The sequence below is a fragment of the Cryptomeria japonica genome, chromosome 10 (genome assembly GCF_030272615.1).
Source record: "Cryptomeria japonica chromosome 10, Sugi_1.0, whole genome shotgun sequence".
NCBI lineage: Eukaryota > Viridiplantae > Streptophyta > Pinopsida > Cupressales > Cupressaceae > Cryptomeria > Cryptomeria japonica.
In genome coordinates, this window is record NC_081414.1 from 50,565,077 (window position 1) to 50,582,661 (window position 17,585).

At 39.6% G+C, this 17,585-nt stretch overlaps 2 protein-coding genes across 7 annotated transcripts in view; one reads left to right on the forward strand and one right to left on the reverse strand.

Annotated features, from left to right (window-relative positions):
- LOC131029578 (biotin--protein ligase 1, chloroplastic) overlaps positions 1 to 17,585 on the forward strand; it is a 132,588-nt gene that overhangs the window by 100,917 nt on the left and 14,086 nt on the right. The window lies entirely within an intron of this gene.
- Positions 4,019 to 5,956, reverse strand: LOC131029607 (uncharacterized). 2 transcript variants are annotated; one of them, XM_057960170.2, is made up of 2 exons: positions 5,490 to 5,956; positions 4,019 to 5,381 (listed from the first exon to the last, which is right to left on the reverse strand). In XM_057960170.2, exon 2 carries the CDS (start codon positions 4,750 to 4,752, stop codon positions 4,237 to 4,239), a length of 516 nt encoding a protein of 171 aa, XP_057816153.1. In that variant the 5' UTR covers positions 4,753 to 5,381; positions 5,490 to 5,956; the 3' UTR covers positions 4,019 to 4,236. The 2 variants fall into 2 exon arrangements, with proteins under 2 accessions (XP_057816153.1, XP_059067959.1); XM_059211976.1 differs by having other exon boundaries at positions 4,021 to 5,381; positions 5,490 to 5,955.

Sequence of the window (17,585 nt, forward strand, 5' to 3'; positions counted from 1 at the left end):
AGAGGCTGAGTTGGAGGTACGGCCACAGGGACCCTTGGCGGAGGGTGAGCCTCCTATCATGCATTGGCGACATCTGGATATTGGACACTCTTCCGCGAAGCGGAAACGGGTATTAGAGACCACCGCAGCAGAACCAGATAGTGGGCGAGAAACTTCTAGCAGTGCTGAGGATTCCGAGGATTCAGAGGATGAGGATGATAGTAGTAGTCGGGCCACAGACGAGGGGAGGATGGAGCCCGCCGGAGAGCGAGTGTTGTTTGCACCACCCACACTCCCACTTGGCACACTTGTGGGGTCGTCCGCAGGCAGTACTTCGATTCCGGCATTCGGACAGAGCCGCACGCCCGTTACACTCAGGCCCATGCAGCCGGCCGCAGCACCTTCCGTCATACCAGCCGCAGGACCGATTCCCGCAGAGGCATGTATTGAGAGCACAGCAGAGTTGTGTGGTCCACCGCAGGGAGGCGTGGCAGAGGAGATGGTTGAGACAGAGCCTCAGGTACGACTGGACGTCGTGGGATCCGATGCAGTGGTGACGGTTGCGGCCTCCTTGTTGGAGGAGCCCGTCACGGGACATGTCTCCGAGGGGGAGAGAGAGTCGGAGGTGTTGAGTGCAGTTCCATCAGTGGCGGCTATGGGGAGTTGGCTGACCCGGAGATTCCAGATGACAGTGACGCCACCCGTAGGAGCAGCTGTACTCTCACCTCGGCGAGAGCCTCCCACTGAGGTGGTGGATCTGGAGGATTCCTCGGCGGAGACGCAGGCACCAGCAGAGGGACAGGTCCTTGGAGAGGGTGTTCTGGGCCAGCAGGATGCAGTTGGGGTGGTTGAGGAGACTTTTGAGTTACCACGAGGGCTTCCTGTACCTACATCGGGGCTAGAGGGAGAGGATATTGAGGTTTATCTGGCAGATATGGTGACGAGGGGTCGGCGAGTGGTGGCCGCGGCCCAGACACGGTCTCTACAGCAGGTTGTGGAGGAATTAGAGCAGGTCCTCCAGTTTATGCGAGAGGGCTGTCCCGCAGCTTTCACCTCATGTTTTGAGGCACGAGGGTGGCCAGTTACCCAGACGGAGGCGATGTTGGAGGCTTGGCGTGTGCCTCAGCCCGTCGTGGAGAGTAGGGTGACGACTCTCGTCCGGGAGATTGAGCAGGTTTATAGGGAGGCCTACTATACCTTACGCCAGACACAGCATAAGTCCGTAGTTCGCGAGGCTGCTCGAGTGGAGTTAGAGCAGGACATGGCTAGGCAACAAGCCTCGTGGGCAGCCGAGAGATTAGAGTTGGTCGCACAGCTTGAGACAGCCCGCGCAGAGAAGGTTGCGGTGGATGCCCGTCTTTCAGAGGAACAGAGTGCGCGGAGTCTAGTCCAGCAGGAGTTAGATGGTGTTCAGGCCCAGTTGGTTCGCATGACAGAGTCCGCCGATACCAAGGAGAGGGAGCTACTGGAGGCTGCGCTTATGGTGAAGACTGCCTTGGAGAAGGTGTTGGTCGCAGAGCGGGATGTGGCAGCGCGCACCCAGCAGGTCTATGAGCTCCGCGCCCGCCTGGCGGCCCAGACACCTGCATCTCACCCTTCGACTTCAGGGACGCTTCCTTAGCCCCCTCCTTGACTTCCACTTGGTTGTATATTTATATTACATTGTCTCCATTTTGTTGTTAGTCGTCGGAGACGACTTCTTTTTTGGGGGGGATGATGTTATCGGGAAAAAGTGTATAGTTAATAATGTTAATTATCAATAGTTAGTTAGCCGACGGGTAGGTAGTTGGAGTCGCGACGGTTGGGTCGCACCCCTTCGGCAGTCATATATTGTACCACCTTCGGGTGTTGAGACATGTAATGTTAGCCGTGTCAGATGTAATGTATTGTTAACGACGGATATAATATGAACATCCTTTGACATTAATGGAAAGCTTATGCTGGTACTTCTTTTATATTTGCATTGTACATTGCTGTTCAGTTTCTGTATTCTTCCTGTTTACCCAGTGAGGTAAACACTCCCCAAACTTCTCCAGAATTCAACAAGGGAGGAAGCATGGATACAAGCTTGCTTCTAGATACTCAACCAAAAATGCCAAATGTCTCTAGAATAAGAGCATTGAAAAAAGAGATTGGAAGAGCATTCGTCACTATTGTTGTAGAGGAAACACCTTGACAACCTTGGAATCTCGTCTTTTGTAGAATTTCCTAGGCGAGGCATCTATTTCGGGTGGCGAACCAAATGAAGAAATTACATTTAGTCCAAGAAAACTTATCCCAAACCTTACTCCACCAAGGGACCTCCCCCCCATACTTTTATTGATCTAACTATAGATACCCAAAGTACACCGAATACTCCCCTTTAGGATTAGGGCTCCAAGCTAGGATATCCCTACCTCTCAAAGAGCTGCAAATTCTCCCACATAGATTTGGGATAACTCATCATGATCCTCAATTGAACCCCTCTGCAGCCATTCCATGGACTCCTTCCACCCAAACACCTACACTTGTCCCACTCTTTGAGAAAATTTGAAATATTCTACTCTAGACAAGCTAGCCTCTAGGAAAATATGATTCCTGCAAAAGCAGATACATGGATAAAATAGGTGGAAATCCATCTCAGGAGTCAATTAGAAAAGAGCCTTAGAACCCTTGTTGTAGACCCAAAACAAGCCCAACTCAATCAAGTTAGCTCTCGTTTTAAGAGTATCCCAAATCATAGAGCCTTTTCCCTCCAACCACATCCTCGGGACATCTTCTCTCTTCACACCCTTTAGGTATTTGGAAGAGATGATCTTTGTGCAAGCCTGATCTTGGTTATTACACCAACACTAGTAAAGCTTAATAGCCAAAGCTTGAGCTGAGAGAGAGGTTTGATGCAAATCAAGACCCCCCCTTGCCTTGGTCTATAGATATTCTCCGATTTAACCAAACTCCATTTTGATGATTCTAGAGAACTAGCTCACAGGAATTGCCTAGAAAGAGCATCCAAATCTCTGATGAAGCTTAAGGGAGCAATCTGCACCATGCACTTGTAAATAGGGAGAGCTTGAACAACAGCTTTCAGAAGCAACACTATGCTAGCAAAAGAGAGCCACTTGTGAGTCCAATGGCTGACTTTTCTGCATAATTTGTCTATGATGTTCTGCTAGGTTTCTTTGGGCAAGGGGCCAACTACGAGAGGAACGCCCAAATAAACAAAAGGAAGAGAGGCAACCTAGAAGTGGAGGAATTTAGCAATTCTAACTTGAATAAGATGAGGGGTGTTGAAAAAATAAATAGACAACTTACCCTCAATAATTTTCTACCCCGAAGTTGCTAGATAGATAGCCAAGGTCTGCCTGAAATTTGTTGCTTGCCTAATCCTAGCCATTCCCATCAAAGCAATGCTATCCACAAATTGCAGGTAAGGCTGAGGGGGCAAGATGTTGCCCCAACTCCATCCATGAATAAGACCTTGTCTAACATGAGACTTTAAAAATCTTCCCAGACCCTCTACCTTAATAATGATAAGATAGGGTATCCCCATGCCGTAGGACTCTCGAAGCGGAAAACAAATAAGAGGGCTCACTATTAATTAGAATAGAGTAGGAAGTCAACTTGATGCAGCTCATTAGCCAATTCACCTACTCCGATCCAAAGCCAAAAGCCAAAAGGACTTTATTTGGGATAGACCACTTAACCCAATCATAAGCTTTGGCCATATCCAGTTTATGAACATAGCCTTCTACTTGGATTTCTCCATGAAATGTATGGCCTCAAACGAAATGGCCAGCCCATCCAGAATATCTACCAACCACAAAGCACCCTGCTCTTTAGAGATAAAAAAATTAAGCCACGTCTTAACTCTCTCTGCAATAATCTTAGAATCAAAGAAACGAGACTCGGACTCGGCTCGGACTCGGACTCGGGAGTCGGCGTCAGACTCGGCTCCAGACTCGGCTGGACTCGGGAAAGTGAAAAACTCAAGAAATTTAGAGATTTTTAAAGATTTAAAACTTGTTTCAGACACCCTTTATTGAATACACCTTAAAGACACAAAAACATCATTAAACTCGGCTCATTTGATTACATACACAAGTATACATCAATCACATAAGCATAAATGCAAATTGTAGCTGAAGAAAATAAGAAACATAGATATATAAATATTGTCAAATGTATACAATATTACAAAACTCATGGAATAAAAAATCCATGTCATCATATGATCATCATCAAATGTTTCATACAAATACCAAAGGTAAATAGTAAATACTAAATACAACTACAAGTGTACAAGCCTATGGCTGAGAGGGCCGTGCACCCTCTCAACCCTGGCCCCCTGCGAAGGCGTTTAAAGTAGGTCCTGGATGATTCAGCAGCCATAGTCGCTCCCCGTGACACCATGCCATGCTCACCAACATCAGGAACGACTGTGTCATGCTCACCAACATCAAGAACAGGTGTGTCACTCTGAGTCTCAGTATTTCCTGTCTCTGCTCGTGCTCTCTGCTCCTCTTCTGCCATGGCTACAGCCTCAACCTCTATATCTACCTGGTCGATCCAATCAATGTCATCATCACTAAATACAGCTGTAGGAGTCCCAGGAGCTGTCTGATTCTCATTGGCCCACTCTGCTTCAAGATCAACCTCATCTAGAATGATAGGAGACATGTCAACTGTTGCATTCTTTCTCATTCTCAGGCGGAGGTTGTAGTGAACAAAGACGAGATCATTCATCTTCTCCACAGATAATCTATTGCGCCTCTTGGAGTGTATGTGCTCAAACATACTCCAATTGCACTCACAACTTGATGCGCTGCATGGTTGGCTCAAGATACGAATGGCCAACTTCTGAACATTTGGTGTCTTTGGGCCAGAAAAGTTCCACCAATGATCTGAGTTTGAAATGAGAAAAATAAATAAAATCAGTCTCACTCATGAACTCATTTAACAAGTTACAATATAGTATTGAATAAAACTAAAATTAAGCCTAACAATTTATTTTTACCTGGCATCATAGTTGTCCTACCGTCTTTGGCGACAGGACGAGAGAAGGTCTCCCCTTGTGCATCTGAGAACATCTGTAGCTCTTGAAAAAGGTCTATCTGAGAAGTACCAGCAGGTCGCATCTTCTCCATGGTTGCATATAGCCCATTAAGGACCTCCGCATCAGCCTTGAAAGAAGGGATAAAACGGAATGCCGGATTCAGATAATAGGCTACCGCATGGATGGGCCTATGTAGCTGATGATGCCATCTCCTATCAATGATCTCCCAAATGGGACCATACTTGCTCTCATCTGCTCCATAGACGAATCTGATGGCCTCCTTCGCCCTATCCATGCCCTCATATATATAGCCCATTGCGGGCTTATCTCCATCCGCAACTCGCAACAAAACCACCAAGGGCTTAACAAACTGCAAAATTGAAAATATTGTGTAATTTAGAAAAATGAGCAAATAAGAGAATACATATAATAAGTTATAAAACATGAAGCTAAATTGTAGAATTTATAAAAAAATTACCTTCACTATCTCATCACAAGGGACCCAAAAGCCTTGCTCATCAAAAATGCAGTCTGCCGTCTCTATCCCTGCAGGGGTGGTAGCATAGGATGAGGAAGACCACTCCTCACCAACAATCATACGTCTCAAGGCAGGCATAGACCTAAGCATGGACTACAATGTGAGGAAGTTTGTGGCAAATCTTGTGATTTCTGGACGATGCAACTCCTTCTGCTCTGTGTATTGTCTCATAAGAGCCAACACCCATGAATGATTATATACAAATTTGCAGACATTTCTTGCCCTTTCTACACATGTCTTGACCCATGGGATTTTTCCAATATCCTCCAACATGAGGTCAATGCAATGAGCAGCACATGGAGTCCAAACTATAGATGGGTGCCTCTCCATCAATATTCTACTTGCAGCAATATAATTTGTTGCATTGTAAATTGTAATTAATGGAGGTACAAACTACAAGATAGTAATTAATTTGCAAACAAAATTAGTTTGTAATCAAAAGTTTACCTGCAGCAACATAATTTGCTGCATTGTCGGTCACCACCTGTACCACGTTCTCCTCACCCACATCTTCAATCACTTCCTCTATCTGCTCACATAGGTAGGTGGCATTCTTGCAATGGGCGGAGGCATCAATGGACTTGATGAAAACGGTGCCCCCTGAAATAAACAAATAAAGCTAGGTCAATGATCATTCAATAAACCATTAGATTAAAAAAAAAAAATTAAAGACTATATGAAACTAAAATTAATCAATCACTTGCGGAAGAAACAAGAAAATTAAGGAGAGTTCTATTTCTCCTATTCGTCCAACCATCAGTCATGATGGTGCAACCTTTAGTGCTCTATATGTGGCGTTGTTCATCTAAATCCTTTTTCACATCATCCACCATTTGAGACAAAATGGGTCCCCTCAAATCACCCTCACTAGGAGCTTTGAACCCCGCCCTGCATATGGTAATGGCATCAACCATTTGTTGCCAATAAGGAGACCTGTCGCAAAGAAACTCAATGAGATAAGTTAAGTATAAAAATTCAATGAGATAAGTATAAAAATTAAAACAATCAAAGTTATCAAACATAAAAGTTAGTAAAACATTCACCTGGCTACAAAGAATGGACTACAGCTGTAGCTCCAAAACCTGCCAATTGCCATTTTAGCAGCATCATGGACCTCCTTGTTCCAACCCATGCCCTCAAGCGACGGTTGGGACCCAGGAATAGTGCGAGGCACAAAGAAGGAATCCAACCTAGATTTACGAATCCTAGGTCCAATGGTAACATTCCCACTACAACTACTAGTGGTAGGAGCATGAGAAGTGGCGGTGGCATTGCCACTTATAGAAGCAGAAGTAGAAACGGAAGCACCAGCAGTAGCAAACTGAGTGGGGACGATATGGAGGTAAGGAAGATGGGCCTCCAACACAACCTAACTGTGTCCCTCTTCCTAAAACTGTCTCTCTCCCAATGGCCGCTCGATCCTCCTTTTGTTTCTTTTTTCTTTCAATCTCCTCAACCATTACATAACAATCACGTATGGCCTCAGAGACTGCTTTTAGGCATGGTTTGGCATCATGTCCATGCACACCAGCAATATGGTATTTCAGCCTATATATACCTCCATGGAATATTGTTTTGCAAAACATACATTTTGTTTGCCCCTTTCCTTGCCCTGGAAAATCCTCATGATATTTCCAAGCAGGGTCCTTTCTCATGGGGAGTCTAGAAGCTGAAGTAGACATTTTAGGATAGTTTTGTGAAAGTTGAAGTTGAGGCAAATAATAAAGTGAAGTTTGCTGCAATAAAACATTACAAATACAAAATAAAATTAATACATACATTCAAAAAAACTAAAGTAGGGTTTGTAAATTTTTTTAAAAAAAAATTGTAGGGTTTGTCAAACCCTAAAATTTTAAAAAAATAAAATTTACAAACCCTACATACAACCCTACATAGTACAACTACATACTACATGCTACATACAAATTACAAACATACAAAAGATCTTGCATACAAGAAAATGTAAAACTTTCAAAATAAATGAATAGAAAATGGAATTTTTGCATATAAGAAACAAAATAATGTTAAAAAAAACAATCTTACCTCTTACAACAAGCTTGAAATGAGCTGCAAACACTTCCTATCCAACTCTTGATGCACCAAATCGAAACACAATGCAGCTCCAATGTGACAAATTGAAGAAAACTTGAGCTTCCTCCTTGCTGGTTTTTCTTCTATGCACCCTTGTTTTTCTTCCCAACTCACTTTACTCTTCCTTTTTTTGCAAGTGAATGAAATGAAAGTCACTTTTAGGGCTAGAAGACAATTAACATTAAAAAACGGATTTAAAAAAACTTTCCAAACTATTTTTTTTTTGGCTTTTTATTTGTGCCAATGCCGGCCGAGTCCAGGGCTCGAGACTCGCCGAGTTTGGCGATTTTGGCTAGAAGACAATTAACTTTAAAAAACGGATTTAAAAAAACTTTCCAAACTATTTTTTTTTTGACTTTTTAGTTGTGCCAACGCCGGCCGAGTCCAGGGCTCGGGACTCGCCGAGTTTGGCGATTTTGGGCCAAAATCGCTAACTCGGTGAGTCTGGCGAGTTTACTCTCCAGACTCGGCCGTGTCCGAGTCCGAGCCCCTGGGACTCGTTTGGCCTGACTCGGACTCGGACTCGTCGAGTTTGGGCGATTTCGGGCGAGTCTCGTTTCTCTGCTTAGAATGATCTTATAGACCACATTACAAAGAGCTATTGACTTAAACAAGTTGAGAGAATTAGCCCCTTCTCTTTTGGGAATAAGGACATGAAAAGTAGAATTCATTTCTCTCAACATATCATATTTAATAATCTTCTAGAATTCCTAAAAGAATTCAATCAGGAAACCATTAGGGCTACGGGTTTTCCTTTTCTTCATTTGAAACACAATCCTTTCTAGGCTAACTAAAGAAATGGGACTGATAAGCAACTCATTCATTTCATTAGAGACAATATGAGGAATACACTCCAGAATCTGATTCTCTTCCTCTAGAGCAAAGGGGGAGTTTTCCCTACAGAAAGAGGAAAAGTAACTAACTGCCTCCTTTGAGATATCTTGAAGAGAAGATAATTGAACTCCTTTGGCAGACCTGATAGAGGAGATCATATTGCCATGTCTTCTAGCCTTAACAAAATTAAAGAAGAAAGCCTTGTTTCTATCTCTCTCTTGTAGCCAATCAATCCGAGGCTTTTGTTTCCAAATGATTTCCTCCCTAAGCTCTCATTCAACTAGTTTTTCAAAGCATCAAATTCTTCTCCAAGTTGAAGAGCACAAGAATATACTGAGGGGGGGGGGGGTGAATCAATATATTAACAAACTTTTACCAATTCAATTTTATTAATCACGATAACATTATTCACTAACTTTCAACACTCATGCTCATAAGAACACAATACCACAATGTTTTACGTGGAAACACAAATGGGAGAAAACCATGACAAATTAATGCTTTTATATAATTCTTCTTTTACAATGTTTGTAGGCACCAACCTACTAGAGGCACTAACCCCTATGTTTGTCAGCACCAACCCACTTCACGTAAATCTGATTTTCCACCTTGACAATGTTGCTATAACAACAGATGATGGACAATTTGATCTTCTCAAATCTGCATATATTTCTTCCTCACATACATATACATCTTCATATAAATCTCTTGGATGCACTTATTCTTTTCTCAAATCTGCACTTTGAATTTATATCTTCTTCATAAATCTGAAAACAATCTTCTCATGTATTTGGTCTCTTCGAATTTGGTGTATATTTATATATCTGCTTTTTAACTTACACACCACAGAATTCTCATTCACATATTTTCTTTTCGTCACTTACACCACGAGCACTACATTCTTTATAAAACTTTCTTTATTATGTACCATATCCTTTATACCCCACAACTTCAACACACTTACACACCCTTTTCTTACACTGTCACATATCACACACTCACAAGCTTTCCTTTCTTTTTATAATTTCTGTATCATATTTTGTACCTAAACATTCAGCACATATATGCAGCAGTATCCACTTTTGATTATTTTCAGTATTATATGTTTCATTTTAAACTTCACGCACATGCTACCATTTCTAATTTTTATCTCATAAAAGGACCCTCTTCTTATATCCTATCTTATTAAGAGGCGTACCTTCTTATCGTAGCTTTTGACTATTCATAATTAAACTTTATTTGATTTTAGTCATGTATGTTTTTCATTTTAAACTTCACACACACGCTACCATTTCTAATTTGATTTTAGTCATGTATGTTTTTCATTTTAAACTTCACACACACGCTACCATTTCTAATTTTTATCTCATAAAAGGACCCTCTTCTTATATCCTATCTTATTAAGAGGCGTACCTTCTTATCGTAGCTTTTGACTATTCATAATTAAACTTTATTTGATTTTAGTCATGTATGTTTTTCATTTTAAACTTCACACACACGCTACCATTTCTAATTTGATTTTAGTCATGTATGTTTTTCATTTTAAACTTCACACACACGCTACCATTTCTAATTTTTATCTCATAAAAGGACCCTCTTCTTATATCCTATCTTATTAAGAGACATATCTTCTTATCGTAGCTTTTGACTATTCATAATTAAACTTTATTTGATTTTAGTCACCTATATTAGTTAACTTCTGTTTGAATAATCTTAAGTGTCCACAATATTAATCAAGTGCCATTAACTCTTAAATGATTCAAAGCCTTCTTATTTATTTGTCCATTCGACCATCCATCCCTATGTCTAATATGCAACCCCAAAATAAGGTAGAGAACGTCAAATTATTCCAAACACAGATTCCTCTGAAGAGCCATTCGAACCAAAAGGAAGAGACGACATTAATGGACATAGCAGATGTGAAAGAAGTTGTTTTACTTCTTTAACAAAGTCACTTCTTTATCTAAAATAACCAAGCGCTACCTTAATGCCATTTACCAATCATCATGAAATAATTCGTCTATACCATTCACTGCTTTATCTTTCCTTGGGCATAGTCGCTACCATATCAAGTCGACATTCTTCATGGTTTGTTACCGCTGCTGTAGTATTGGGCCACGTTGGACATAATCTTTTATTTCTAACTTCTATTGCTGTGCTTGTCATGTTTATGCTATCGCTGCTTTTGCATCATGTATATGCTTCTTTCCTCTATTACACTTTATCGGGCTTGTTCTCCAATATTATCATAATCTGACTAGTCGTTGTTCATACCACAATTTATTGGAGCGATATCATTATTATTTTAAATAATTCAATTGTCTTTGGACGGCAAAGATTCTTTATCATCATCCTATGACACTCAACTCCCTTGACTGCCACTGTCATGCCATATAATATTATTGTCTGAAACATTACAGATCTGCGAGAACTATGATTCAATCATTGTTCTTTAATTGCTTTTGCCTTGTATAAACACATGGTTTGTATTTCAGTGTGTGACCAGCAAAAAACACCTTAGTTGTTGCCATAATATTTTTATCTATGTTATGAAGTCGCTGCTTCATATAACCGCTTCATTAAAATTACCACTGCATACAACCAGTATTTTTTCTTCAATGGGATGAATCAAGCCATCAGCCATATCCTCGAGTTTGAGTTCCTGGAGCTTGAACTGTCAAAGGTTCACCTCTGAGTGCTTGAAAATCTCATACAATGTTATACACAACATCTATACAAGTTGTCTTCATTCTAGGTGATAATTACTCTTTAATTCATTTGCTGTCTTTACACTTGATGATCATGAATAAGACGATGGCTTGTGACTTCAATGTTCTCTTGTAATAATCATGATTTGGAATTTGGTATGACTGCGACTTTGACTCTTGGAATATCTACTTTGATATCTTCTGTCGTCTCTAATCCTTATGAATGAACAAGAGAGAGGATCATCGATCTTGAATCATCAAACTTCCTTATCTTATACTTAATATCTTCATAGGTTGTGTAGTCCATTACCCTTAGTGCCACTTCTTTTGTGATATACACTAGTCTGTCGTATGTGATTGCCGCCTATGATCACTGTCATCTTAGTTGTTTCTTTAAAGCAGTATCTCAGACTGTAATCGTTGCCAATCTCACACATATCCTTGTCAGTTCCTTTCATGAACTTTAATTTGCTGCCTTCATCTCTATTTTTATGATGATAATCAGTGTCTTTAAATATCTTCTTTGATATTAGTTTGCATAGCTTTCCTTAGTGGACTCTTCTTCAATTACTCTTTATACTGAAACCTTTTCTTGCTTACGAGAATATTTTCAATATATTCTCAATTATTATCATTAATGACATTCTTTCTAAAAATCTCTTTATTCAACCTTTGACATTGATGACACTTGATAATCTCAACAAATCATACTTGACACTACACTTTGACAAAATCCTTCTTGACATCAATGACAACATATCCAACACAAGGGACCTGTCTCTGTGCAGCCAGTTTGGCCCTAAAAATATTTCCAAAGCATTGTCTATTCCACTTCTTGAGCAGATATTTTACAAACTGAAGTCTCTTCACAAAAGAGAACATAGAAGTGCCATATGTAAGGCTCTCTCTTTGCTCCACCAGTCACATATTAGATCTTGTAGCAAGGGATCACTTGACCACATAAGCTGAAACTTGAAAGAAGGATTCTTAGAGGCACCATACAATGCAGTTGACATTTTGATATGCCAATGATCATATCCCCTCCTCTAGAATCTTAGAGTTGGTATTCCAGTTGTTGCCAATCTAGAAGCTAGAGACTGAGAACCTATCCAATCTCTTAGAGATAAAAGCCCTTCCCGCATCTCTTGTTGCTCTAGGAATGTAGGAACAACAGACAATCTCTAGCGAAACTCGACTAGGCCTTGCTTTGACATGCAAAGCAACAACTCCACAAAGCTTAGTGCAATCTTCTAAGGAAATTAGATGATTTTCAAATCGTTACCAAGCATAGACACCATTAATTGAATGCATATCAATGATTGAATAACAATTGAACTTAAGTCCATTCAAGTCTTCCAGTTGACCACACAAGGCAAATTTGCAATCAACAAACTGCTGGTGGTATGGATTAGGAGTTTCACCATGAATCATACACAATTCCTTTCATTCATCTAATTATTCATCATCTAACATGAAGATCCAACAAGAAACCATGCACTTGTAAAGAAACAACACATTCCACCATAACTTCAATGAAAAAGAAGTTTATTTACAACCTTGGCAACAATTTTTGCCTTCTCCTATTCTACTCTAATTGCTATCTACTACTAAACTATTAACTATTCTCTATTTTCTATTGTCTTGCTATTAATCTCTATTCCCCTTTTACAAATGAGAGATTTGAACCTTTTATAGTGCTCTCAATACAATTCAATGGCTCAGATTGATTCCCAATCAATGGCCAAGATTACATGATGGAAAACCCTAATTAGGGTTTCTTATAACAAACTCCTCTTAGCCAATGAAATAATTGCAACATTTGGACGCCTGTCCTGTAATGTCCCCATTTTGCGAGCATCAGAGTTTGTAAGAATTAGCCTATCATTTGACCCTCGTAGGCTAACAATTATTGATAGAGGGCCTCGTGTGGCAGTTACTTGGTGATTAGAGACATTACTCTTCAGCTGGATTCAGGTTTTGGCCTTTGCACAGGTTTTTTGACTCAGATTGGCACACTTACTATTTATAGTAAGTCACTATTCAGGGTTTCTATTTTTAGACAGGCATCCAATCACATGGAGAACAGGGAGAGTCGACTCTTGGCTCAGACGGCTTAGCAATCAGACAAGTACATCAAGAGATATTAAAGTTTAAGTGACTTAAGTGATTTATTTAATATTTTAATATTATTATAAAGTTCTAAAGTAACTTTATAATAATAAAGTCACTTTAATATAATAAAGTGCGTTAAGTGAATAATTTAATGTGGAAATAAATCTTTTATCCCACATTGGCTAGGAAGGTGTTTGAGCTCTCTTAAGGAAAGAATAAAAGGAAAGGCAAGAGTTCATTCCCGGCATCCAGTTGATGAATAGTATTTTGATTGATTTTTATTGTGGAGCCTAGGGCTTTCGCAATTTTCTTCTTTGATCATAGGAAACGAAAACTTCCTATTGATAGCAATTTTGAAGGTGTGAAATAACACCTGAATTATTGCAGTTGTGGGAAAGAATACTTCAGTTCTTTCATTTGTGCAAATTGGTGAAGTTTTCTACAAGGGTTTGAAGTTTATTGTCGAAGAACATTTATAGTTGGTTGTGAATCATCCTCCTTTGGCAGATGGAGTTATATCATTCTTGTTGGGAGAGATTATCAACAAGTTATTCAAGGTTTTAAGAGCAGATTGCAAGTTTTTTCATCCACTGCTACAGTACCCGCGTGAATAGTGCTGCGCTACAATACCCGTGAACAGTGCGCGTGAACAGTGTCGCGCTACAATATTTGTGCTTGATTCCGATTGCAACTTTCATCTCCATCATCGAGCATCACTATTATCAGGTTCCTCTTGCAACTATTAGTAGCTAGTATTGAAATCATAGGCATATAATTTTGCTGTTGTAAGTGATAACTTAAAATCAGATTTGGCATTGCTGTAGTCTTTTGTAAGCCAATTAGTCATGGCAAATCCATAGCAGCATTGTACTTAGGAATGAATTCAATAAAGAAGATATATGTTGCATACCATTTGTTTGACGAAATGTCCTTTTAATAGCATATATGATCAGCATAATAGTTGCATGCCAGTTGTTTGTCGAAATGTCAGTTGGCTGTAGGTATGCATTCCATATCTAGTTTTCATGTATATGCATTGAAAATACCAAAAAGAACTGCACTCGCATACTAGTTCATTGTAAGAGGTATTGTCAACATCATTGGTGAACTTCCTAAATTTCTTGGCAACTTTCAAAGTGTATCAAACAATCTGAAATACAAAAATCAGAATAGAGAAAGACAGCATACAAAGTGTTTGACAATATTCCTTGAGCCAAAATCAGTCAGTTTGGGCAAGGGATATTACATGTCCTCTTTAGAATAGTTGACCAATAGATGGTAGGGGTAGGTACATTGAAGTTTGTACCCCCATGGATGAGCTTGGTTCATCGATCAGGCATGTTGATGTGGAACCTTCTGATTGTTGGAATGATGACTTGATCACTGAATCTGCACCCTCAATGATTGAATTCGCTTTTGATGCTGATGAGATTCGCTTATCTTGCTGATGAATGCTAATGATATGCTTCCTAAACCAGATTCGCTGTTGATGTTGATTGAATTCCTTGCCTTGCTGATCAAATTCGCGAATAATGCGGATTGGGACTGCTAATTCGCTCTTGAAATTCACTATTAAAGAGAAGACTCGTTTTGTGATGGTGATCAAATGATTGTTTCAAGTCTCCTTGTATAGATGCTTTAGGGCAAAAGACATGTCCTTTCATTTCCTCTTTCTTTAGGCTGACTTGTATCTTGAACAAAAAAAGATTTTAATTTGTATTTGTTTGGTGAGCGCTCTTTTTAAGAGAGTTGACCTCTTATTTTGCTCATGGTTTTGACCCTTTAGTTTTTCAACCTTGGCAGATTTTTGGAAGACCTTTGCCATCATAGCATCATGGCGGGATTTTGGATGACCTTTGCGATATTTGCTAGTGGCGGAATTTTAAGGGGGCATTGCAAGTTAACACCCTGGGCGGCTTTTCATAACACCTTTGCCACTTATTCACTTGGTCGGATTTTTAGGAGGCCTTTGCAACTTTGCTTCATGGCGGAAATTTAAGGTACCTTTGCCACATTTGCTTGAAGGCAGAAATTTGAAGGACCTTTGCCACATTTGCTATGATCGGCTTTTTAGAGCACCTTTGCCACATTTGCTTGAAGTTGGAAATTTGAAGGACCTTTGCCACATTTGCTATGATCATCTTTTTAGAGCACCTTTGCCACATTTGCTTGAAGGCGGAAATTTGAAGAACCTTTGCCACATTTGCTATGATCGGCTTTTTAGAGAACCTTTGCCACATTTGCTTGAAGGCGGAAATTTGAAGGACCTTAGCCACATTTGCTTGAAGGCAGAAATTTGAAGGACCTTTGCCACGTTGAAGTTCTTTGCAATTCTCTTTCATTCATAGCATCTTGACTTCATCAAAGCTTCATTTGTACAAACCTGAAATTGTTAAGCTAACATTTACCAAAATCAATCTTTTAAGTAAACTCATGCTTTTGTCAAGTTTCACATCAAAACCCTAGCTCATGCCATCTCAAACCCCTAATGCCCTCTTACTTGCAAATTGACAACCTTTTTGCATCTTGACCATCCTATTAGTTTTGCAAGTTTGACACAACCGCATCCTTAAATTCATCCCCTCTCACAAGCAAGGGCGAACAACTACTAAACCTACCAAGCTAAACACTGAGAAAAGCGAAAAATGTGGGGGGTCCCTATTTGCAATGGGGTGATGTGTGAAAACATCACAACACTAATGATAGCATTAACGTCCCTAGCAAGGATCCAAGGGTAAAAAGGAGTCTAGGACCAAACATACCTAATATGAGTCCAAAGATCACATTTGCCATGAAGGCCAGTTGGGGCATACACATTGGAAAAGAGACACACTTCCCCAATGACAAGACTAAAAGCCAACAACTATCATATAATATTTGCTAGAAAGCCACTAGATAATAATAATATTTTGTGGGTCCCATAAACAGACAAGACCACAATACTTCCCTACACACCACTGCATTGACATTGACCTATCCACTAAACTTTGAGAGCAATGTTAAACATACCCTGCACAAATGATTCCAACTGCTGAATGAGCATAAAATAGGAGAATGCAACTTAATTGAATCATGAACAACCTTTTCTCTAGGGATGCTATTCAACCCCCTTGCATTCCATGAAAGGGCTATCATTTTTGAACATTGGAGAAGTGACAGTCAATAGGCTTTACTGAACCTAACTCCAGATTCTCACCCATTAATTTTAATTTTATCTTGGTCCTTCGGCCCCACCTTTAGATGCCTCTCTTGCCCTCCCTTTTTTGAGATTCTTCTACTGAAGCTGTAATGTCCCCACTTTGAAATAGAATTTAATAATAAATAATAATAATAAAATTAAAATACAAAAGAATAAAAAAATAAAAGTTAAATTAAAATATAAAAGAATATAATTAAATATAATCAAAATTTAATTAAGTTAATGAATGGTCAAAAGAAATGAAATGAAAAGTTGTGACTCCCTCAGATATAAAAGGGAGAAGAGAACCTCATTTGAGGGGGATATACGGAAGGGAATCGGAAGTGCAGATCTGTTAAGACAACAATGAGGAGGCATGATTCTTTAAATGGATGTCTCTTTTCCAAGAGATTTGTCTCCTTGATAAAATAGGATAGTATAAAAGGATATGGAATGAAGAGAGGAAGAAGGAAGGGTAGGGTAGGGATTAAGGAAGGTTAATTAAAGAATAAAGGAATGAGTAGAAAATAAGGAAGTGGCTTTTAAGGACAGAAAAGATGAAAGGTTGTGACCCTTTAATAGGGTGGTAATTGTGAAAGGTTGTGACCCTTTGATAAGGTGGTAATTGTGAAAGGTTGTGAACCTTGCCAAGGGAAGGCATGATGAAGGGGTGTGACTTCTCCCTTACAATGGAAGATATATAGGGAAGAAGGTTTCATTTGAAGAAAGGGAAGAGATATATGGAAGTATATTGGACATAGACTAATATAAATATTGGAATATAATCAGTAGATCAGATTTATATAATCATTGAACAGAAAAGAAGATTATAGGATACTGAACACTGTAATAATCAGATGTGAATATTCCAATCCACTGTGGTAATAGAAATTGTTGCTTAGTTTTATATATGAATTTATTGCACATATCTATTATTTATGAATAAGCATTAAAATATACATTTTGTTGGAATGTTGTCATTGATGTCAACAGTGGAAATATTGCCGTAGTTGTTAATATGCAGTGATAAGTCCATTAGACAAAACAGTTTTATTGATGCCTCAAGAAAGCTCCTTGTATTATCTTTATAAATGGGACTGGTACAATTGGAAC

Bases quoted from the DNA above. Each gene is read 5' to 3' on its own strand.
- LOC131029607 (XM_059211976.1), bottom strand. From the start codon at position 5,639: ATGCTTAGGTCTATGCCTGCCTTGAGACGTATGATTGTTGGTGAGGAG. The intron at 5,382-5,489 runs GTAATTTTTTTA...TCAATTTTGCAG, and splicing joins CTTGTGATGAGATAGTGAAG to TTTGTTAAGCCCTTGGTGGT.